This window comes from Channa argus, chromosome 12, assembly GCF_033026475.1.
Source record: "Channa argus isolate prfri chromosome 12, Channa argus male v1.0, whole genome shotgun sequence".
NCBI lineage: Eukaryota > Metazoa > Chordata > Actinopteri > Anabantiformes > Channidae > Channa > Channa argus.
Window position 1 is genome coordinate 21,814,420 of NC_090208.1, and position 19,647 is coordinate 21,834,066.

Below are 19,647 nucleotides of genomic sequence, written 5' to 3' on the forward strand. Positions count from 1 at the left end.
AGCAAAATAGCAAATACTAAATAGCAAATGCTTAGACTTTGTAATAAATACTTCCTCCTCATTTTACCTAAAACATAGATACTGTCAGGCTTTGTATTTATGTTAGAGAATTACGTTAAAACCCTCTTATCATCGCTGCCAGCTCCAGTGTCTGTAATACTGTAAGAACATAAAAACTTCCATCAAAACAAAGTCCTTTTACTTCACTCCCTACCTTTTGGCATTGTCTTGCAGGTAGGTATGAAGTTCTCTAAGGCGGGTGGTGACCATGAGGCTGAGCTGCTGAGTAAACTTAGTTTGCCACTCACTGCAGTGTTGCACCAAAGAGGACTTGAGTGGTGAACAATCCAGGATGACAAAACGAATATTTAATACGGTCTCTTCCTGTTGAACACTATTGGCCTTTTCCGTGTATCTGCAGAGGAAAAGAAATCACATGACCCAGAAATGCAGAAACGGGAGATAACTGCAACTAGATGGTTCCTTTTCGTAAACTACAAACAAAGCAAACAAAAACTGTCCAAAGGTTTATAGAAACTTTTTAAATAAAATCATGATAATATTTAAAACGGTATAATACCTGTGTAGGTCTGCATCAAAAGAGGAGACTGGTAAGTTTAATCTCTGGTAGCTTCGTATAACGTTGTCCTTGTTGACCTCCCAGATGTCCTTGTATTTGTACCAAGTGTTTAGATAAGCCTGCAGTTGGCTGGCATTTGCCGTCATCCCTGTGGCAATTGCAGTATGAATCTTTCTTATCTCTTCATCTTGCTCTGAAGAATTACAGGGAACCAGAGTCACAATTACAATAAAATATAATATATATACGTACATACATACATACATACATGTGTGTGTGTGTGTGTGTGTGTATGTGTGTATATATATATATATATATATATATATATATATATGGTTAGTATATGGGTAGCGTAACAGGTCTGGAGAGAGACAGGTAGGATGTGCCTGTTGCTTAGTAGCAGTGTAGAAACAATGTCAGAAAAGAGTCGCTGGTCGAAATGTAATCTCCTCAAAAATTAAATAAAAACTCAGTGATATGTCGGTTGCGTTCAGGGTCCAGACTAGATACAATGTGGGTCCCAACCGCGGTCCACCTACAGCCTCCAAAATGATGCCTTTGCATTTGATGTAAAGTAAAGTAAAGTAGTTTTCAGATATTCTTGTTGCTGTTGTACAAATATTTTTTCTAAATATTACGTTCTAATCTTGTTCTAAATTGATTTAGTTTGCCAAATGCAAATTTTATTTTTAATTACTGAAAATAATTTTGATATTCTTCACATTCATCAAATTAAGTTGAGAATATTTTGTCTTTGTCGCAAACTAAGAGGAAAATATATAAATATACAAAATATTGCAATTAGATATCAGCCATCAAACACTGAAAAATGCAGACTACTATACTACACTACTGTACATCTGGTCTACTTTGCCAAGCTCCCACATGTCTTACCTAAGTCAGATGAACACACTAGTACTCTTCCTTGGAAATTGTAGATAATATGAAACAAGATGATTTAAAAACAGTTCTAACCTATTTTGGTGTGTATAGGATTTCCCTCTGGTCGTCTGTTGCCGAGAAGTTCAGGCAGTCGTTTAAATTCTGAGATGGTTTTGATAAGATGAGGTAAAATATTCACTATCTCAGCAAGCTTTCCAAGCGTTGGGGAGAACTCCACCTGTCAAACCAGAGACATACACAGACAGTGGAGACAGTGTTTTTTACCTTTTTTTAGTGATTCATTTTATTACTAAAATGCCTTACAATGCAAATAATGCTGTTGGCAACTACTGTCGCTATGTGACAACATTTTGTACTTTATGGAAGAAATAAAACAACCATCGATTCATACCTTAATAAGCTAAAAATTAGTTTAAAAAATACACACAAATATTTCCCACAGACAATGTAGTTTCAAAACCATTGCAGGCCACAGGTCAGAGAACTTTAACCCACCTCCAGCTTTAACCCGTCTCCAGCACTGTGCTTCAGAATGGCACCTGCATGTGTGTGTTTCAGTGTACTGTCATGGTCACACGTTGTTTAATTAAATGGCAGGTTCAATTAAAATGGCAGGTGATACACCTCATTCATTTGACAGAATGTTGCCTTGCATGCAGGCCAGTAAATATCACAATGTACATATCACATATGATACATATCACATTCTGTAATTTCAGTAGGAGAATTTGCAGATACCTTTGGTATGCTTTGAGGAGTTGCCTGGCGCAGCGATAAAAAGACTTTGAACAAGGGATTGGGCGATGACTTGCTGTCACCATTGATGGCTCTGGAAAGCTTCTTCATGGACTGTATGATGTTGTTTCTGAAAGCTTCCTCTACCATGTGATCAACCTTCTCTGTGTAGGTAGCCCAGTGCTCCTGGACCTTAACATCATGATGAAAATGGGCATAAAATAGTCAATCATATTTTAAGAGCATTTAGATTATTCACCTTTTTAATGACTAGTTAAAGAGCGTTGAGAGCAAAGAGCAAACAGTGTTGAAACTACAAATACTGGAACTGGAACTGGAATTGCAGAACTGTCCTGCAAACAAGGTGCCACTGTCAATCCACTTCATTAAGTAATAATAATAATAATAATCATCATCTAAATCATCATCTGTGTTTGTGTACTTATCTGTCACAGCATTACAGTTCTGATCAGCCAAGCACCAGACTACAGTTTTTACATCTGAGTCATTATTTCTTTGCATTCAAGAGGGGTTATCTATTCCCTGTTTTGAATAAATACTGTTAAATATAGGTTGGTTGCAGTGATATTAGAATCATCATACTTGCAATTGCATGCATTAAATGGTTAAATTGGGCATTTATGAAATGTATTACAGGAGATAAACTAAACTAATAATAATTTGTCAAGAAGGTCCCTAATACCAGCTCTTTAAACAACTTATGTGGTATAGAGGTTCAAAAGATGCAAGAAAAGAGTCCTTCTCTACCTTCTTCTCTAAAATCAAATCTAAATTATAATAATTTATACATTTGCAAGACTAAAAAGAGCAGGAACATTTCTGATGGAATGCTACTAATACCGAATGAAAGATAGAAACAGCACAGACCTCAAGTCCATCATCAGAGAAGGTGTTGTAGATATTGGTCATGATGTTAACTATTTCGTGGTGAGCTGACCGTAGAATTTGAAGTTGGCTCTGCCGGTGAGCCTTCTGGTCATCCTCAAACTCAAGATTTCTGAGAATAAAAACAGAAGAGACACCCTTAATGCAACTTAACAAAACCAATGTGAATTTCTAAATCTGTAGTAATGGAGAAGCTTGGAATCAACTGCCTCAGTAGTATGTTACTATTGTAGTAACAGTAGCCTGTTAAAATATGTGTTTGGTTTACTGGTTAAAATCAAAACACAGACCAAAGTTACAAATATCTAATGAGTACATAAATAAAACAATTATATAAGAAGAGGTTGTGTGGTTTTTAAAATTTAATAAAAACAATTTTATCCAGTGAACCTAATGAATAGATTTGCTATAGATATTAGAGAGAGGCTTTAAAGATAATTAACAATATATGTAAACATTTTTCGTATTTACTGTTTGTCCTTACCTGTACACTGTCTTTCCATCCACTTTAACTAGCAATGTTTCACTGATCTGTCGACACAGATTAGAGATGGAGAAACTGGATATTTTGTAACCATCAATAATCAGCTTCACCTGGAGCATGATAAAGAGAAGAGGAGAAGGTCTGTTCAAGACTTGCTGTTTGGAAAATACCTCCACATGAACTATGAGCTGTGAAAACCATGTCCAACTTAGAACACACTAAAAACAACTATCTACCCTATAGCTGTCTGAATCCGTACAAACAGAACAGAAAGCTATTAAGTAACAGTTTAACTGTACCATTGCCATGTTAGAAAGTGGTGAACTTTATGTTACAACCTTGTCAACTTGCAGGAGACAGTCACGAATGAAGATGATAGAGGCTCCTTTAGAAAGCCACATGAGTTTGTTCAGCCCTGGCTGAATCTTCTTATCAATGAAATGAATCCGCTGCCGAAACAGACCTAACTCACTAGGAGACAGATTTTCAATGATCCTGATACACATACACCCATGCACATCCGCACACACACACACACACACACACACACACACACACACACACACACACACACACACAGAGTCAGATGGGGATTAGGTAACAGCTAAACAAGCTATTACAAGTTACACAAGGTACAAGTCACAAAAACATGAATCAAAACACTAAAAATTGATTGACATCATTCCTTTTGCCTTCTTAACAAAGGCTTGAAAGTTTTCCACTAGTCCTCATTTTTTATGCTTTAGGTCTCACATAAAAGCCACCATGCAAAAAACACTTGCATCTACAGTTTATGACATTTTAGGCAGCCATAGACTAATCATGTAGCACAGGTCACTGATGAACATTAGTTCTGTGAGGAACTAGTTAATTAAAGGTTCTCTGTAGCCGTTGTTTGTTAGTACTCAAAGACTCTGAGGGTTCCACTCTGTATCATTGCTTTAGAGGTACACCAATACTGTAGCTCCAGAATTATACCTCTTCTAATTATGTCTTTGTTTATATCAATAATTTAAGCTGATCAAGTTATTTTTGACCTCCAGAATTTGGATAAAATAGATCATGAAAATTCTAAATTGAAAAGATATTTTATGGTAACATTTATGGTAAGTAAATGTTACATTAGAATCAATATGCAGTAGGTTAATAAAAAATATTAAAGGTATTAGAACATATATAAAAATACTGATATAAAAAAATTATTTCATGCATGGTTGTTGTCCTTGCGTGTCAGACCTGTTATATTCCCTGATCAGCAGCAATGCTCTTTCTCGCAGGCCTCTGAGGTCTTCCCTGTCCTGGTAAATGTCACACACGGTTTGAGGAATCTCAAACTTTAGTCGATCCCAATAGTGGATCTCAGAGAACAGGATTAACAGGTTGCTGGACAAGAAACCATAAAAAAAAAAAAGAAAACCCGAAATAATGAGGAAATGTCAAATACATATTTATATGTGTCTGTGTCTATGTCAGATTCATTATTTTCTAGTTGACTATATTGCGTTTTAGATACATATATGGTTTGCTTATGTGTGACTGCATACTTTTAATGATGAAAGAATGATTTGTGCCTAGCTTGTAAGTTGAGTTTGTGTAACCCACTTGTCAAAATTGATGTTCAGCTTGGCTGTTTTGTCTTTGCAGCGCACCATGAGAGGCTGCTCCAGTCTTTTGAGGTACTGGCTGCCCAGGCTCTGGTTCCATATACTGAAGTTGTTCCTCACTATCTCATCTAAAACCTGGATTATCTGATTATAGGTGAAAACTACCTGCTTGCGGCTGTATGAGTCAGTCATGAAGTGGGCTTTCTGAAGTACCTGGAAGTAAAGAAAAGGAGACAGGAGGAAAAATTCCATGAAGGCAATTCTGAAGCAAGGTGGTTGTTTTCTTTGCACACTAGTAGCATTACTGGTGTGTTCCACAAGAAATGCCTGATTGTAATTACCTCCATGGGTCTGTCTAAGCGATTTCTAAGGGCCCTCGCCCAGTGGGCTTGTCCTGCTAAACGAGGTATATGGTCAGGGAAACACCTTGCCTTCTGGTTCAGTTCACTGTTGACCATCTTGAGCTCCCTTTTAAAGATGCTATACAATTCCTCCATCTTCTCTTCTATGGTGCATTTAATAGCCTGGAATAATAAAATTAGATGGAAAGAATCATTTGATAAAATGTATGGTGATAAGAGGACATAAAAACTTTATACTTCTGGCCAGGATACTGATTTACCAGTAACTGGATACAACAAATAAAAGTATTTTTTACTACATTCCTAAATATAGTGAATGCATTATTGACTATATTTAGGTGATCTCCATTCAATCAATTGTGTGAATTCTGAAACCAACTGGCTGAAGGTAAGGGGGTGAATCTTTTAGCAATTACTTATTTTTAGTTATACATTTTCTGTAGAGATCAGTTTTCACTTTGTGTCAATTTTTTGTAATTTTGTAAAAAAAAAACAAAAAAAAGGCCTATAACATATAACATGAGCAGATGTTTCAGAGTCATCGCATTAGTGGAAGAGAATTAATCAGTAGATACATGCGAATTGAGTGAGAGAAGATGACTTTAATTTCGTTTATCTGGTTTGATTTGGGATCTGTGTACTTTTTTTAATTATCTAATGTGTTGGCCACCTCATTTGGTAAATTATAACCTTGTAAAGGTAGAAACTATACCAGACTACATTATATTGCACAGGTGGTCATGCCGGATTAGTGTATAATATAATACTAAAGAGAGGTGATCATGTTATGTTATGTATATCATGTCTCATATGTGGAAAAGGCAAAAATCCTTCACGGAGCATCCCACAGATTTATACAGCTTGCTGATGACTGCAAATCATATACTAAATCCTAAAATTACTTACCCTCTCTTCTTCTCATAAGAAGACCCCCAATATCATTTAACTTTACATTAAAAAGTATTAATAATAAAGTAAAACCATGCCTTCGTAAAAGCTGTAAAATAAGAAAACTGCTATCATCAGCTATGGTGCTCTGTGTGTGTTGATGCGGTTCAAGGATAGTAAAAATTAGAGATCACTTACGTTTTAGAAGAGTTCAAACCCCAGTATGCAATTACTTTAGTTTGGCATTACTTTCGTTATTATTGCACAGCTGCTCCTAATGATGTTGGCTACCATGTTTGTAAGTTTGAAAATTATGATAGCCTTGCTAGGGATGTTTTCCTTTTGCTGGTATTGCAGATATGCCTCTAGTTAGCAGAATATAGTTTATATGAATACATTTTTAATTAAAGTTTTCAAATCACGTTTTCATATCTTGTCAATGACAAGAAATAAAACAAGACAAATAACATTTATTTATTTATGAGTAATCTCTAACTCTATAAATATATAATTAAGATTTTTTTTTGACCATATCAGCTAGCCTTGACTTGAATGTGTGTGTGTTTGTGTGTGTGTGTGTGAGCAAGACACCTCTCGGGTAGCCATAGGCCTAAAAGTGTCCAGAAGCCGAACACCTTCCTCCACAGTGTTTACTTTCTTAAACACTGAATTGATCAGGTTCTGCATTGTCGTTTCAAGATCCTTTACCAATGCACGAAACCTGTGTATACAGACAAGAATATTTCAAGAGAGTTGGAGAAAAAGTAATGGCACTGTTTGCAATTTCCTAGTTTTCTGCATGAAATGTGGTTTGATCTTCACAAAATTGCAAATATCAATAAACACAATATTTTTAAGCTGATAAAACATGGTCTAGCTCTTTCATGTCTTTATTTAATGCAATCAAGTTGTAATAACTGTAATAACCTTTGGCAGTATTAGCAGCAAATTAGACTTGCACAACGTTCAGGAGGATGTTTTGGACCATTTGCCATTACGAAACTGCTTCAGCTTAGCCATATTCTTAGGATGTCTGGAGTGAACGGCTCTGTTGTTTTTGGAGAATAATGGCTTCTTCCCTGGTGTCCTGTCCATGTTTACAAAGTCCAATGAATCCTTCAAGTCCTTAATAGTTACACTAGCTGTCTTTTTTATTTTACCTTATCGAGCATTCTGTGTTTTGCCTTTGGCTGGTATATCACTGTTGTCACAGTAGCCACAGTATCTAATTGTCTCCATTTATAGATAATAGTCTAAATATGGACTTAAATACTTAATCTAACTAATCTAATCTATAAAGTAGCGACACACCTGAAGACTAGCAAACACTATCAAATACTGGGTAGTACACATGTAAGGACTGTTTTCATCATTTAACACAGATTTCAAGCCTCTGAGTGTGCAATTGGCAAAAAACCTGACAACTGAGTAAACTGGGGACAACACAAATAACGATGCTATTTAACAATGTTCAGGAACAGTTAGATATTCTGGAGAGAGGCACAACCTAAAACAAAGCAGATATGGTGGCAAACGGGAACTTAACAATTTTGGATAAAAGAGCGAAAGAAGGAAAAAAGCAGCATGATCATAAATGTAAAGGTGAGGACAACAGAGACTTAAGAGCTTACAGAGAGAAATAAAGGTAAAATAACCCTTAATTGAGGCTGTAGGTACTCTAGGTATGCTTCCATTGTCAAGTTTTAAAAAAATCTTTGTGAGAACGACTGGCAGAGACCAGGTCTTAAAACTACAGCCCACAATCTTTACACAGTAAACACTTAATGATTGTCTCTGTTGACTGTCAGCACCGACTTGGCCAGACCAGCTGGGTGAGACCAGTGTTCTCGACTTGTGGCTTTTGAAACTGTCTTAAATACTTTAAAATAATTATATTAACTACATCTAATCTTAGTTTGAAGGTGTTAAAGAGAAACAGAGAAACAAAAGTACCTGTTGAATTCATTGCTCCATGTGGTGCTCTTGATATCAAGGATGTCCTTCTCAACAGTACGTAAGTTATGCAGCCCACGGTGAAAGTTCTCTTCTATTTCCAGAAGGGACCGTGTGAACTCTGGTCCCTGGCAACCAATGAAGCATGGCAGGGGCCTCTGCTGACCATCTTCCCAACGGGCAAACTGATATTGGCAGTCACTTACCTGAAAAGACGGCGAAAGAAAAAAATACATGCCTGAACAATAACGCATAAATAAAAGGGATTTGGGAAATTGAGAAAATATATTTTCAAGGTCATATTGCATTATTTCCAATGGATAAATATCATAAAGAGCTTTGGTTAACTATAATGGGGGTAGAGAGAAGAGGTAAAATTTTAAATGACAAAACGGAAAAAAATGAAAAAGGCTATAAACTCAAGCCATATACTCTATGTGACTAAGATCATTATTGCACAACTACCGATAAGAATAACACATTGTTGATAGTTGTTTATTTTTGAATAACACATATAATGTTCAATTTGACACTTCCTGTAAGGGTATCATGCTATATATATATATATATATATATATATATATATATATATATATATATATATATATATATATATATATATATATATATATATATATATATATATACACACACACACACATATTTAGCAGACGCTTTTATCCAAAGCGAGGTACAAGGCAAGCAAAAATCTAAGTCAAGGAGAAAACATCAAAGCAAAGCAAAGTCCTATCAGATATATCAGAAATATATATATATATATATATATATATATATATATATATATATATATATATACACTGTATATACACTGTATATACACTGTACAATAGCTTAGGTCACAGGAAACATTCTGCTGTGCATATAGATATAAAAAGAGCCATGAATGCATTAAAGTATAAAAAACTAAAAACAGCTAAATATCAGACCTTATTCATAGGTTAAATGTTTACTTCTCGTGTATTTAAACCAACAAATGCAATATGCTGTCTGTGAGCCGTCATTATGTATCCTTGTCTTCTATCAAACACATTTAATGTGGTTCCATGCTTGTTAACGGCATTAAATATACATACTGAAGATTATTAATAGTGAACAACATGAACATTTGTAATGTGATAATATTTTTGGCTGTATCACATATGCCTTTGTCTATCATGAAAACTGACATGATTTAAGACATTTACTGTAGCAACGTGTTTCTACATGTGTTATTTTTTCTGCATGTGTGAGTGAGAGAAATTCACCTCAAGAAGGCTTCTGAACCTCTGAATGAAAGAATCAACCACCACAAAAAAACTGTGATGGTCCAGGTCCCAGGGCTTTGAAGAATACCTAACAGCAGAAGGGGAACAGGAAAAAAAGGCAAAGTGCAAAATGGAGGGGGATTAAAACCTACATGTTCCGATTTAAGCATTTTTCACATAATTCAAAAATAAAAATTTTAATTAATGGAATTAAAGTGATATATGGCACAACACTAATTTAAAACATGACTTTGAAAATCCCTATTGGTAGCCAGTGTGCTGAATCTCTCGGTGAGATTTCCCCTACTTTTGGTGAATCTGTGAGGCATCCAGGTATATTTTTTTCCATGACAGACAGCACTCGATACAGTCGCTGAGGTTCTTCTTACTGGACAACACATATCCTTCAAAGATGCTGTCCAGACAGAAGCTTTGGGAGCAAAGATGGATGATCTCACTACTCATCTGTAACACAGCACAACACAAAGACCGACTCATATTTGCATATATTTTATTCAGATATAAAGAGGTATAAAAATTAATGTTTACACAAAATTTGCGAACATATAGTTAAATTTGGATTTGAGTGTGGTTAGGTTCCTGATTTCCTTTCACAACCCTAATTCCAAAAAAAGTTGTGAAAATGATTTGTTATTCTCATCAACCCATATTTTATTCACAATAGAACATAAACAACATATTTAACATATCAGATGTTGAAACTGAGACATTTTACCATTTCATAGAAAATATTTGGCTCATTTTGAATTTGATGGCAGCAACACGTCTCAAAAAAGTTGAAACGGGCAACAAAAGGCTGTAAAAGTAATTGCTGCAAATCAAAAACAAATGGAGTATTTGACAACTAATTAGATTAGTTGGCAACAGGTCAGTAACATGACTGGGTATAAAAGGAGCATTTCAGAGAGACAGAGCTAAAATTGCTATAACTTTGAAGATCCCCCCATCTACAGTATATAATATCATCAAAGGATTCGGAGATTCAGGAGGAATCTCTGTGCACAAGGGGCAAAGCCGAAGGTCAAAACTAGATGTGTGTGATCTTCGGGCCCTCAGGCAGCACTGCATTAAAAACAGGCATGATTCTCTACTGGACTTCACTTTATGGATTTAGTAACACTTACAGAAATCACTGTCTGTGAACACGGTTCACCGGGCAATCCACACATGTAAGCTAAAGCTGTATCACACAAAGAAGAACACGAATCACTCTCTGTGAACGCGATCCAGAAATGCTGTCGTGTTCTCTGGCCCAAATCTCATTTAAAATGGTCTAAAAGCCCTAATGCCTGCAAAAAGATGAAATCCTTAATCTTTCATTCTTCACGCTTTCTCTCCTTAATTAGTATTATCAGCCCAGTCCAAAGTCCCTGCCCTGCAGCCTTTAGGGATTGAAAAATTCTCAAAATAAATTCTGATTTTAAAAGCCCTGTGCTCCCCACTTGAGGTGGGTTAAAGGTCCACTGGTCCACAGCTTTGGAAAACCCTTGGTGTCTTAAAGGGAGCATTACTGCATGAGTACTGGTTACATCAGAGCAGTCACATGTCCAAACATAGAATGTTTTACATTACACTGAATGTTTAGCTGAGTCAGTCCTGTTTTTCCTACTTTGATACCAAAGGCACAAGACAAAAACATGTTTGTGTGACAGAAAAAAAGTAAAAATGAAATAGGGAAAAAATCAAAAGGTAGGAATAAATAAAAGAATGAAAAAGTAAAGTTTGGTGACAGGGTGAGAGGATGTTCCCTCTTTCTATAATGCTGTCAGTTGAAATAGAATTAGTTGGGATGAAAGCTGTATTTGGGTTGTTCTTTCAGTGCATTCAGTCTCAGGGCATTGTAAATGCTCTGGATGAGTGCCAATGGGCTTAAAATAGAGACAAAATGTAATTCAACTGATTGCTAATCAATTAGTGAAAAGACATTCTGACAGAGGAAGCATATTTGAAAATGTTCTTTCATAAATGTATTTGTGGAACACAGTTGCTTGAGTAAAAAACTCTATGAATTTTCTGAAATGGAGGTGATGTAATGCATACCTTGCGGAAAAGACCAGTGATCCTCTCCCTAGTGTTGTAGTAACTTGAGTTGACCCAAATGATACGAATGAGACTGACAATGTGTCGCAGTTTAGGAGCAAACTGACTAGGTTTGAGCTGGGCCAACTCTTCACATGGCTCCTTCAACATGGACAGGAAGAAAAGGTTTGACTGGGCTTCCAGGGAGCCATTCTGAGGAATACACACACAAGAGAAATATATGTATTAAGAATACGTTGTATTTCTATTTCTACTTCTACTGTTATTCTTATTACAATCCATATGTCATGTTAACATACATTTTTTACTCTGTATTTTACTGTTGGAATCACCTCATTGTGACCAACTACAGAAATATGTGATTTACTTATACATAGAACCACGCAAATAACTAAGCTAAACATTATCCTGGGTTCAATATGATAGCCCAGAAACAATAGTACAAATATGTAGCCCTGTCAGTGTGCTCACTGAAGTCAGTAACACTGTTGTCGTATCAGGCAGGAAGTGTTATTAGTGTCATGTAAGCTTTAATATAGCCTGGAAAATTCAACTTTCACCCGAGATCATTTTATCCCCTCCAATCAATTAAAGTGACAGTGCTAACGTGAGACTCAGAATCATTCATCTCTGCTTTGGAAAGCTTTACATCTCCCTTCTTAGGTGTCCTAATGAAATTACAGTAAGTGAAAATGCTATAAACTAACTAATCAATGAGCTTTTCTCTGATTGTTCAGAAGGACAAGTCCTACTCAAAACACTTTTAGAGGTGAAAATCTCTGCACTGCTGCAAGTACTGTTCAGGGATTCTGTGTCATGGGAGGCTTCTACTGCACAGCTCTACATTAAGATAAGTAAATGGTCTGCAATTATGTAGCACTTCTCTAACTTCTTGGTACCCAAAACGCTTTACACTGCTTTTCAATCATAAAATAAGGAATAAAGTAATGTAGAAAAAATACATTCCTAAAATTAATCAAAACTCCATTTGAATTGAAAAACTTTTCACTCTTATTTATGGTTTAGTTCTTATTTTCTTAAGGTTTTAACTGCAGTATTTCAGCTTTAAGTTTGAGATTTTAGTTTTTTGTTAAGAATTTTTTTCTTTCAAATTGACAGAACCTATTGCTCCCATTTGCCACACAAGAATCTATCCAAAAAATCGATCAGACATGAACAAACCATTGGAAGTGAAGGCACTAGGCTCGAAAGGGGCACAAGAGGGGTATTAGAAAACTACATATACGTATATGTATGAGGGAAAAGACTTGGTGTTGACCTGGGAACAATCTAAGTCCGTAACAAACCTGCTTTGCTCTTTTAAAGCAAATAATTTTTTTGGCTGGCTTGTTTGCTTTACTGAAAGGGCTGCTACTAAAAGTTTTGTTTGTTGTTGTTTTTATTTTTTAAAGGGGGGCCCCCAGTAAGCTACACAGAAGCTAATGCTGTGTAGGGGGCTTGGCATGTAAACATCTGGGAACCTCTGCTTTAGCTCATGCTTGACACACTAGCCAGATTGAGGGAAAAGAGCCTGTCGCTAATTTTCCCAGCTCCTTATTGGTCTGAATAGCAGAGATAATTAAACAGATTTTCTGTCCCAAGCCTGGAGGGAAATCTACCATCCTCATTCAGATTGATTGGCTCTCTGGGCCTAGCACGTCATAGGTGGAACTGGACCGTGCATCTACCCCCTCAGGTCATAAATGCTAGAGCCACCTCTACCCAAAAAAGATCAGATGGTGGAATGAGAAAAAAGTGGATTTATGAGGTAATATTTCTGGCATATTGTTTCAAAGACACTAAGCAATAAGTGGGGTTGAGAACCTACAGTGTCAGGACTGCCACATTTTGGGCCCTGTTTATTATGTTTGTGCTTCAATAGGTTGGTCATTAAGGGATCATTTCTTGCACATGCAGTGCTGGAAGCTTGATGTTAGGGTCCTAGCAAAGGCTGGTTTGCATTGCTTAGGGTGAACAGGCAGACCTAGTGTCACAATTGCATCTGTGATAACTTATGGCAGAGAGATTCCCATAGCAAAACACCTCCCTCAGTTATCAAAAATACAGGGATTACATGAAGTAACACAAACATTTAATGCCAGCATGTTTAAACCTTCCAGCTAGGAAGCAAGTGGGTGTTGTACTGATGCAGTAATTATTCTATAAGCGGGATAAGTCATTTGATCAAAAGGATGACACAAATTAATTACTTTTATTAAGAGAGGATTTCAGACTTGACCTAGCAAACATCCTGTACCTGTATATTCTTGGCCAGTTTGCAGAAACGCTCCAAATATACAGACTTGCTGAGCTGCAGAATCTTCTGAATGTGCCTGACCCCTGGCTTTTGCAGTTGCTGACTCATGTTCAACAACTTGTTAGAACAACTCTTCCAGAAGACTATCTCCTGCAGTGGACCACAGTTGTCGCTCATGCTCACTATTTCCTGGGCATTCAGTAGCTCCTTGATTTGATCTGTCCATTGGATGATGACAGCTAAAAAAAGAAAAGAACAATGAGTGGAAAAAGATATTGGAAATATAGAAGAAAGGAAAGACAAATCTTCTGAAGAAGAAAAAACAGAAAACAGAGGGAGCAATAAAAAGCACATGTTGAAATGATGACTAAGGAAATGTTGAAATAAAAGCACAAGCTTGTGAAGAGAAGGGCGTTGTAAAAGAATTGAAAAGGCAAACGGACTGGTGGTGCAAGAGTAGAATAAAATAAACAGTAGAGTTGGATTGATGCAGGGAAAATGTTGCCCCAATACATAAACGTTTTTAAGAGTCTGAAAGAGAAGGCTAATATTACAGTTTTGATAAGGTTTTCCCTCACTGAATGTCACGGTCCATTAAGTCTAAGTCAGTAACCTTTTAGACATAGACTCCACAGAGACAAATGGAAAAGGAAAGATACCCCAACCACAAAACATACAGTGCTCCTTAAGCTTACTCTCCATTCTCTGTACTAGGTTCTTGTCCTTGCTGGCCTTCTCAGGGTGGTACTGAAGGCCTTCCATTGGAATGTAAAGAACTGTTTTGCCCTCCTTCTTATACACATAATCTGTTTTTTAAAAAAAGAAAAAATATATAGCATTAATTATTGTATATATATTTCCATACATATTTCAGCTCTAAACTCACAAAATCCAGTCTACACTTGCTCCACAGTTAGTGTATTAAATGTTCTGGTTACATAATTTACCCTATTATACGTTTAAAATGTCTTTAATTCTTGGGGAATGGGAATTAACTTATGATTACATTGTCAGAAATATATTATTTTTATCATCTGGAAAATGTAAGTGTGCCTTCTGTAGAGATACACATTTTGGTAACAACCAGAAAAACTATAATCCATTCATCCACTCTACATCAGGGGTTCTCTCTCAAAATTTTCTTAGAACCACTCAGCAGCACCAATTGCATTTAGTATTTCTAACCTTAAAAGAAAAAGCATATTGTTAACTTATTTTATCCAATCCAATCTATCGACTTCGTAATAGGAGAAATACATATATAAAATCACCAAAGAATCAATCACACAATAATTTAAAAGATAATATAAATAATATGTAAAATGAATAAAATAAATAAAACAACAAAACAAACAAACAAACCCCAAAGCAAAACTCTCAGTCTGAGTTAAAAGCTAGGGAATAAAAATGGCTTTTAAGGTGTGATTCAAAAACTGCCACACTGTCTTACAAGGAGACAATGGTTTATTCCAAAACCTAAACCCTAGGACTTAAATAGCAGTCTCCCTGAGGGGTCCAACAGGAGTATAATGATGGAGAAGTTCTAAAATGTAAGATGTACCAAAACAAAAGTGAAACAAAATAAAATATTAAACTCAACTCGGAAATGGACCGGAAGCCAGTGAAGGGACTCTAGTATTGAAGTACTATGCTGATGCTTACGAGTGCCAGTAAGCATAAGGGCTGCAGCATTTTGTACCAGGTGTAAGCGAGAGAGTACAAGACCAGCAATTCCACCCCGACAGCTACAGATGTCTCCATCCTCAATGAGCTGAATGACTTCTATGCTCGCTTCCATCGGGACAACAAGGAGACACCAACCAAGCCACTCCCTCTGCAGACCACCAGCCCCTCACACTTGCTTCCACAGATGTCTATGCTGCACCTAGCCGGATCAACGGACACAAGGCTCCTGGCCCCGACGGCATCCCTGGACACATGCTTAGGGCCTGTGCCTGTCAGCTACCTAGCTTTCTACAGACATTTTCAACCTGTCTCTCACCCAAGCAGATGTGCCTACATGCTACAAGCAGGTGTGCAACATAAAATCCACCTCCATTGTGCCACTGCCAAAACACTTCACCCTGAAGTGCCTGAACGACTTCCACCCTGTAGCACTCACAGCCATTGGAATGAAGTCTTTTGAGTGACTGGTCCTGGCACACCTGAAGGACAGCCTGTCACCCACTCTGGATCCCTACCAATTTGCATACCGTAGCAATAGCAGCATAGAGGATGCGGTCTCCACATCACTGCACTCTGTGCTCACAAATTTGGATAACAACAACACATATGCAAGAATGCTGTTTGTTGACTTAATGTCAGCACTCAACACAGTTATACCCTTGAAGTTGACCACTAAACTTGGAGATCTGTTTTGCGTGTTTATAATGTCCACAGTACTCCCATCTGTATATTATTTGCCCATAGTACTTCTACCTGCCTATTATGTCCTTAATAGTGCCTATCTTGTACACACTGTAGACACTGTATATTCTGCACTGCTTATTGCACTTCAGGTTAGATACTAAACTGCCTTTCATTGCCTTGTACTTGAATATGTGTAATGGCCATAAAGTTGGATTTAGATCCAAAAATGTAGTCTATAAAATCTAATCTAATCTAATCAAGAATGTCATGAGTGTCTAGAAAAGGCTGGAGTTGTGAAAGAACAACCTTTTCCAGAATCTTAGATGAAAAAAAAGGGAGCTTGGAAATGGGCTGATAGTTTAATATTACAGAAAGATCCAAACCAGGTTTTTTAATTAGAGGCTGCACCATTTTTTGGATTTATTCATGTTTGCGCTCTACAGAAGCTACAACCGCTTGCAGTCAAAGTGAAAACCTCAGAGTGAAAGTTCTGGCCTTCTGTAAACAAGTGCAGTAGACCAAGTTCCCCATCTATAAAAAGGAGGGGATTTCAGATATCTTCAATTATTAGGGTGCTGTTTAACTAATATTAAACATGAAAAATAGTAGGTTGATAAACAAGTGTAGAGGGCAAATATTGAGAAACAACATTTGCATTTGTAAAGTCACACAATTTGATTGACTGTGAAACTACAAAACCTTTGTGCCAAGACAGATTGTTCAACTTGTGCTGTTTACCAGTCAACCACGTTTCTCCTTTTCTTTGTGGTGCCCACCTGTGAGGAAGGCAAGTTGGCAGTGCATGTTGTTCATATAGTTGTCCCTGATGTCCTTCCCTCTGTCAGTGCTTAGGGCAACTTGAGGGGCAGGCAAACAGGTCATGTAGTGAAGCATTGTCTGGGCGGGGTCGCCGCGTACTGTGCCAAACTGAACAACCACATCAAGTGTCTCTGCTGTTATTACGCTTCCTGGCATGCGACTGAAATAGCAAAGCTGCTCTACCACCTGTTCCTATTAGAAAGAAAAAGTAGGTGTTGAATTTAAAAAGTAAAAAAAATAAAGTTTGACCAAGCGGCTTCAGAACTTATAAATTATTTAAAATAATTAAACAATTAAAAATGATGCTGTACCTTTAAGGGTATGGAGTGCTCCACCCGCAGGCCCATGGAGGTGTCCAAGTAGACCACCATGACTGTAATAGATGTGTCCTCAATAAATGTATCCAAAGCATTCAGATTCTCCTCTGTCCACAACTCTTCTGTTACCCCAGAAATAGCCACACGACTGACAAATAGCTTTTCATTGGGCGAAGAATTGAAGGATCAATGGAGAAATGGGGACAAGGGGAAAGAATAAAAAAGGTTTATTTGGTGGGATCACTGGTCATGAGGGAAATAACTTTCTGATTACTGAGCAATGTTTACCGAACGGATGGTCTTATAGTCTTCTTCCATCTCCTTAAAAGATTTCGCCTCTGAACTCGCTTTATCCCCTGTGGTTACTAAAGACAAAACCCATTAGAAACAGTAACATCCTGACACACAGGGAAACACATAACACGCGTTAACGTCAGACATCAGTAACTGTAACAGCAACGCTCCCACTTTATACTCAGAAGCTTTGGGTTAAACCTCGTCCTGATATTTGCTGGGAAGACTAACATATATAAAGTTAATGCCAACTTATTACGTTAACTTACTTATTAACTTAGCGTACTTCCCATCTGTTAGCTAAATGTTATTAGTTGCTTGCCGAGCGCGTACAACTTAACGTGTTTATGTTAACAATTTAAATCAGTCAATTAACGTGTATCTGCATAAATAACAAAAACATGGAAGTTAGGATATGAAGACAGTGGTCAGTCCTAAACATATAGATTCGCAAGCTTAACAAACGTTAGTTTGCCAGGTTACCGTTTTAACCTGCTAGCAAACTTTTAGCAATTGAATCAATGTTGGCGTTACTTACCTCCTGAAGTGGAAGGTTCAGTCGTCAAGTCCTCACGAACCTAAACACTATTTTACGTGTTCGTCCTTTTTTTTACACCCGCTACCTTCACTGTATACAGCTGAAGTCATTATGATTATTTTCTAAGCTAGTTAATTTTTCTTAAATATTTTTGCTTTACAAGCTAACGTTATTCATTCACCGCAGCCTGCAGCTGAGTTTACACGTTTCCATGGAAACCGTGGTTGCCTAGATAACCAAGGGTTCGCGCCAGAGCTTTTGGACAACGAAACAGAAAAGTTGTCACTGCATTTAAAAAGCTGTATTTTTCGGCAGAAATCAAAGTAGAGACTTGATGCATTCATTCTGAGGGTGGATACAGATGTTTTTGTGTTTTAAAAAAAGACATATCCAGTCTAGACGCAGTTTATTCTATCAGGTAAAATAAGCCTACAGTAAACACAAAAAGGATCCTATTTTGCCATCAATAAACACAGTAGGCCCTATTTTTCAAAACATCCTGTAACATTAATAATAAAATAACTGAACTTTAGGTTGTACCTGCAGTCTTCCAAACGGAACTTTGGGTACAATATCTGTCCTGCGTCGCCACCAAGTGGCACAATGACTAAAGTGCCGCATGGACAAAAGCACATCAGTTTGCTTACATTGATCATTGCTTGCAGTGTAAATTGTGCAAATGCTGTCCATGCATATAAAAGTAGTAGTAGGCAACAAGTACAAAATCATACTAAGTTAAAATAGGCCTAAATACACATTCTGAAATATACTCAAATTATAAACACTAACGAATGGACTACTGTTCCACATGTGCCTTTCAGAGACGGTTTCTACAGATATCTAATGTAGTTCATGAATTGAAAAACTCCAAAAACCTTTTTTTAGAGAAATTCACTTGAAATAACACATAAATACATAAATCAATTGTTAGGGAACTATAGCAAATAAATACTCCCAGCAAATAAATTATACATTAGGACAAAGGTCATGTTGTGGAACAAAAACAGTGGCAAAGTAGTGAATTTATAGCTAATTTTAGGCACTTGCTGTAATCTATAGTAAAACATCATCATTTAATAATTCAATATATTATAAGATTCAGCATAGGAAAAGTTATGAGTAAGAAGTAAAGTATGTCCTTTTCTCTCGCTCAATTTATACTATTAAACATATTTACTTAGCTGCTACCTTTGCTTATTGTACAATTAAAGTGAAACATTTGCTGTTAAGCTCATTCATATCCTAACAGGATCTTAGTGAAACTATGATTTGTATGACAAAAATTAAAAGATTAATTGAAAGCTGTTCTAA

At 36.8% G+C, this 19,647-nt stretch overlaps 1 protein-coding gene across 1 annotated transcript in view; it reads right to left on the bottom strand.

Annotated features, from left to right (window-relative positions):
* The window catches only part of dnah2 (dynein, axonemal, heavy chain 2), a 73,014-nt gene extending 54,261 nt beyond the window's left edge, over positions 1–18,753 (bottom strand). Inside the window, exons 1-21 of the mRNA XM_067525226.1 lie at positions 18,337–18,753; positions 17,793–17,869; positions 17,499–17,663; positions 17,145–17,379; positions 14,694–14,804; positions 13,999–14,237; positions 11,742–11,933; positions 9,988–10,145; positions 9,681–9,768; positions 8,416–8,621; positions 7,054–7,183; positions 5,554–5,736; positions 5,211–5,425; positions 4,845–4,991; positions 3,947–4,103; positions 3,609–3,718; positions 3,107–3,236; positions 2,222–2,410; positions 1,556–1,700; positions 581–773; positions 215–415 (exon numbers count right to left, since the gene is read on the bottom strand). Coding sequence (XP_067381327.1) covers positions 215–415; positions 581–773; positions 1,556–1,700; positions 2,222–2,410; positions 3,107–3,236; positions 3,609–3,718; positions 3,947–4,103; positions 4,845–4,991; positions 5,211–5,425; positions 5,554–5,736; positions 7,054–7,183; positions 8,416–8,621; positions 9,681–9,768; positions 9,988–10,145; positions 11,742–11,933; positions 13,999–14,237; positions 14,694–14,804; positions 17,145–17,379; positions 17,499–17,663; positions 17,793–17,822 — 3,224 coding nt within the window. The 5' untranslated portion in view covers positions 17,823–17,869; positions 18,337–18,753. The remainder of the gene's footprint in view (positions 1–214; positions 416–580; positions 774–1,555; positions 1,701–2,221; positions 2,411–3,106; positions 3,237–3,608; positions 3,719–3,946; positions 4,104–4,844; positions 4,992–5,210; positions 5,426–5,553; positions 5,737–7,053; positions 7,184–8,415; positions 8,622–9,680; positions 9,769–9,987; positions 10,146–11,741; positions 11,934–13,998; positions 14,238–14,693; positions 14,805–17,144; positions 17,380–17,498; positions 17,664–17,792; positions 17,870–18,336) is intronic.
* Positions 18,754–19,647: the final 894 nt, after the last annotated feature.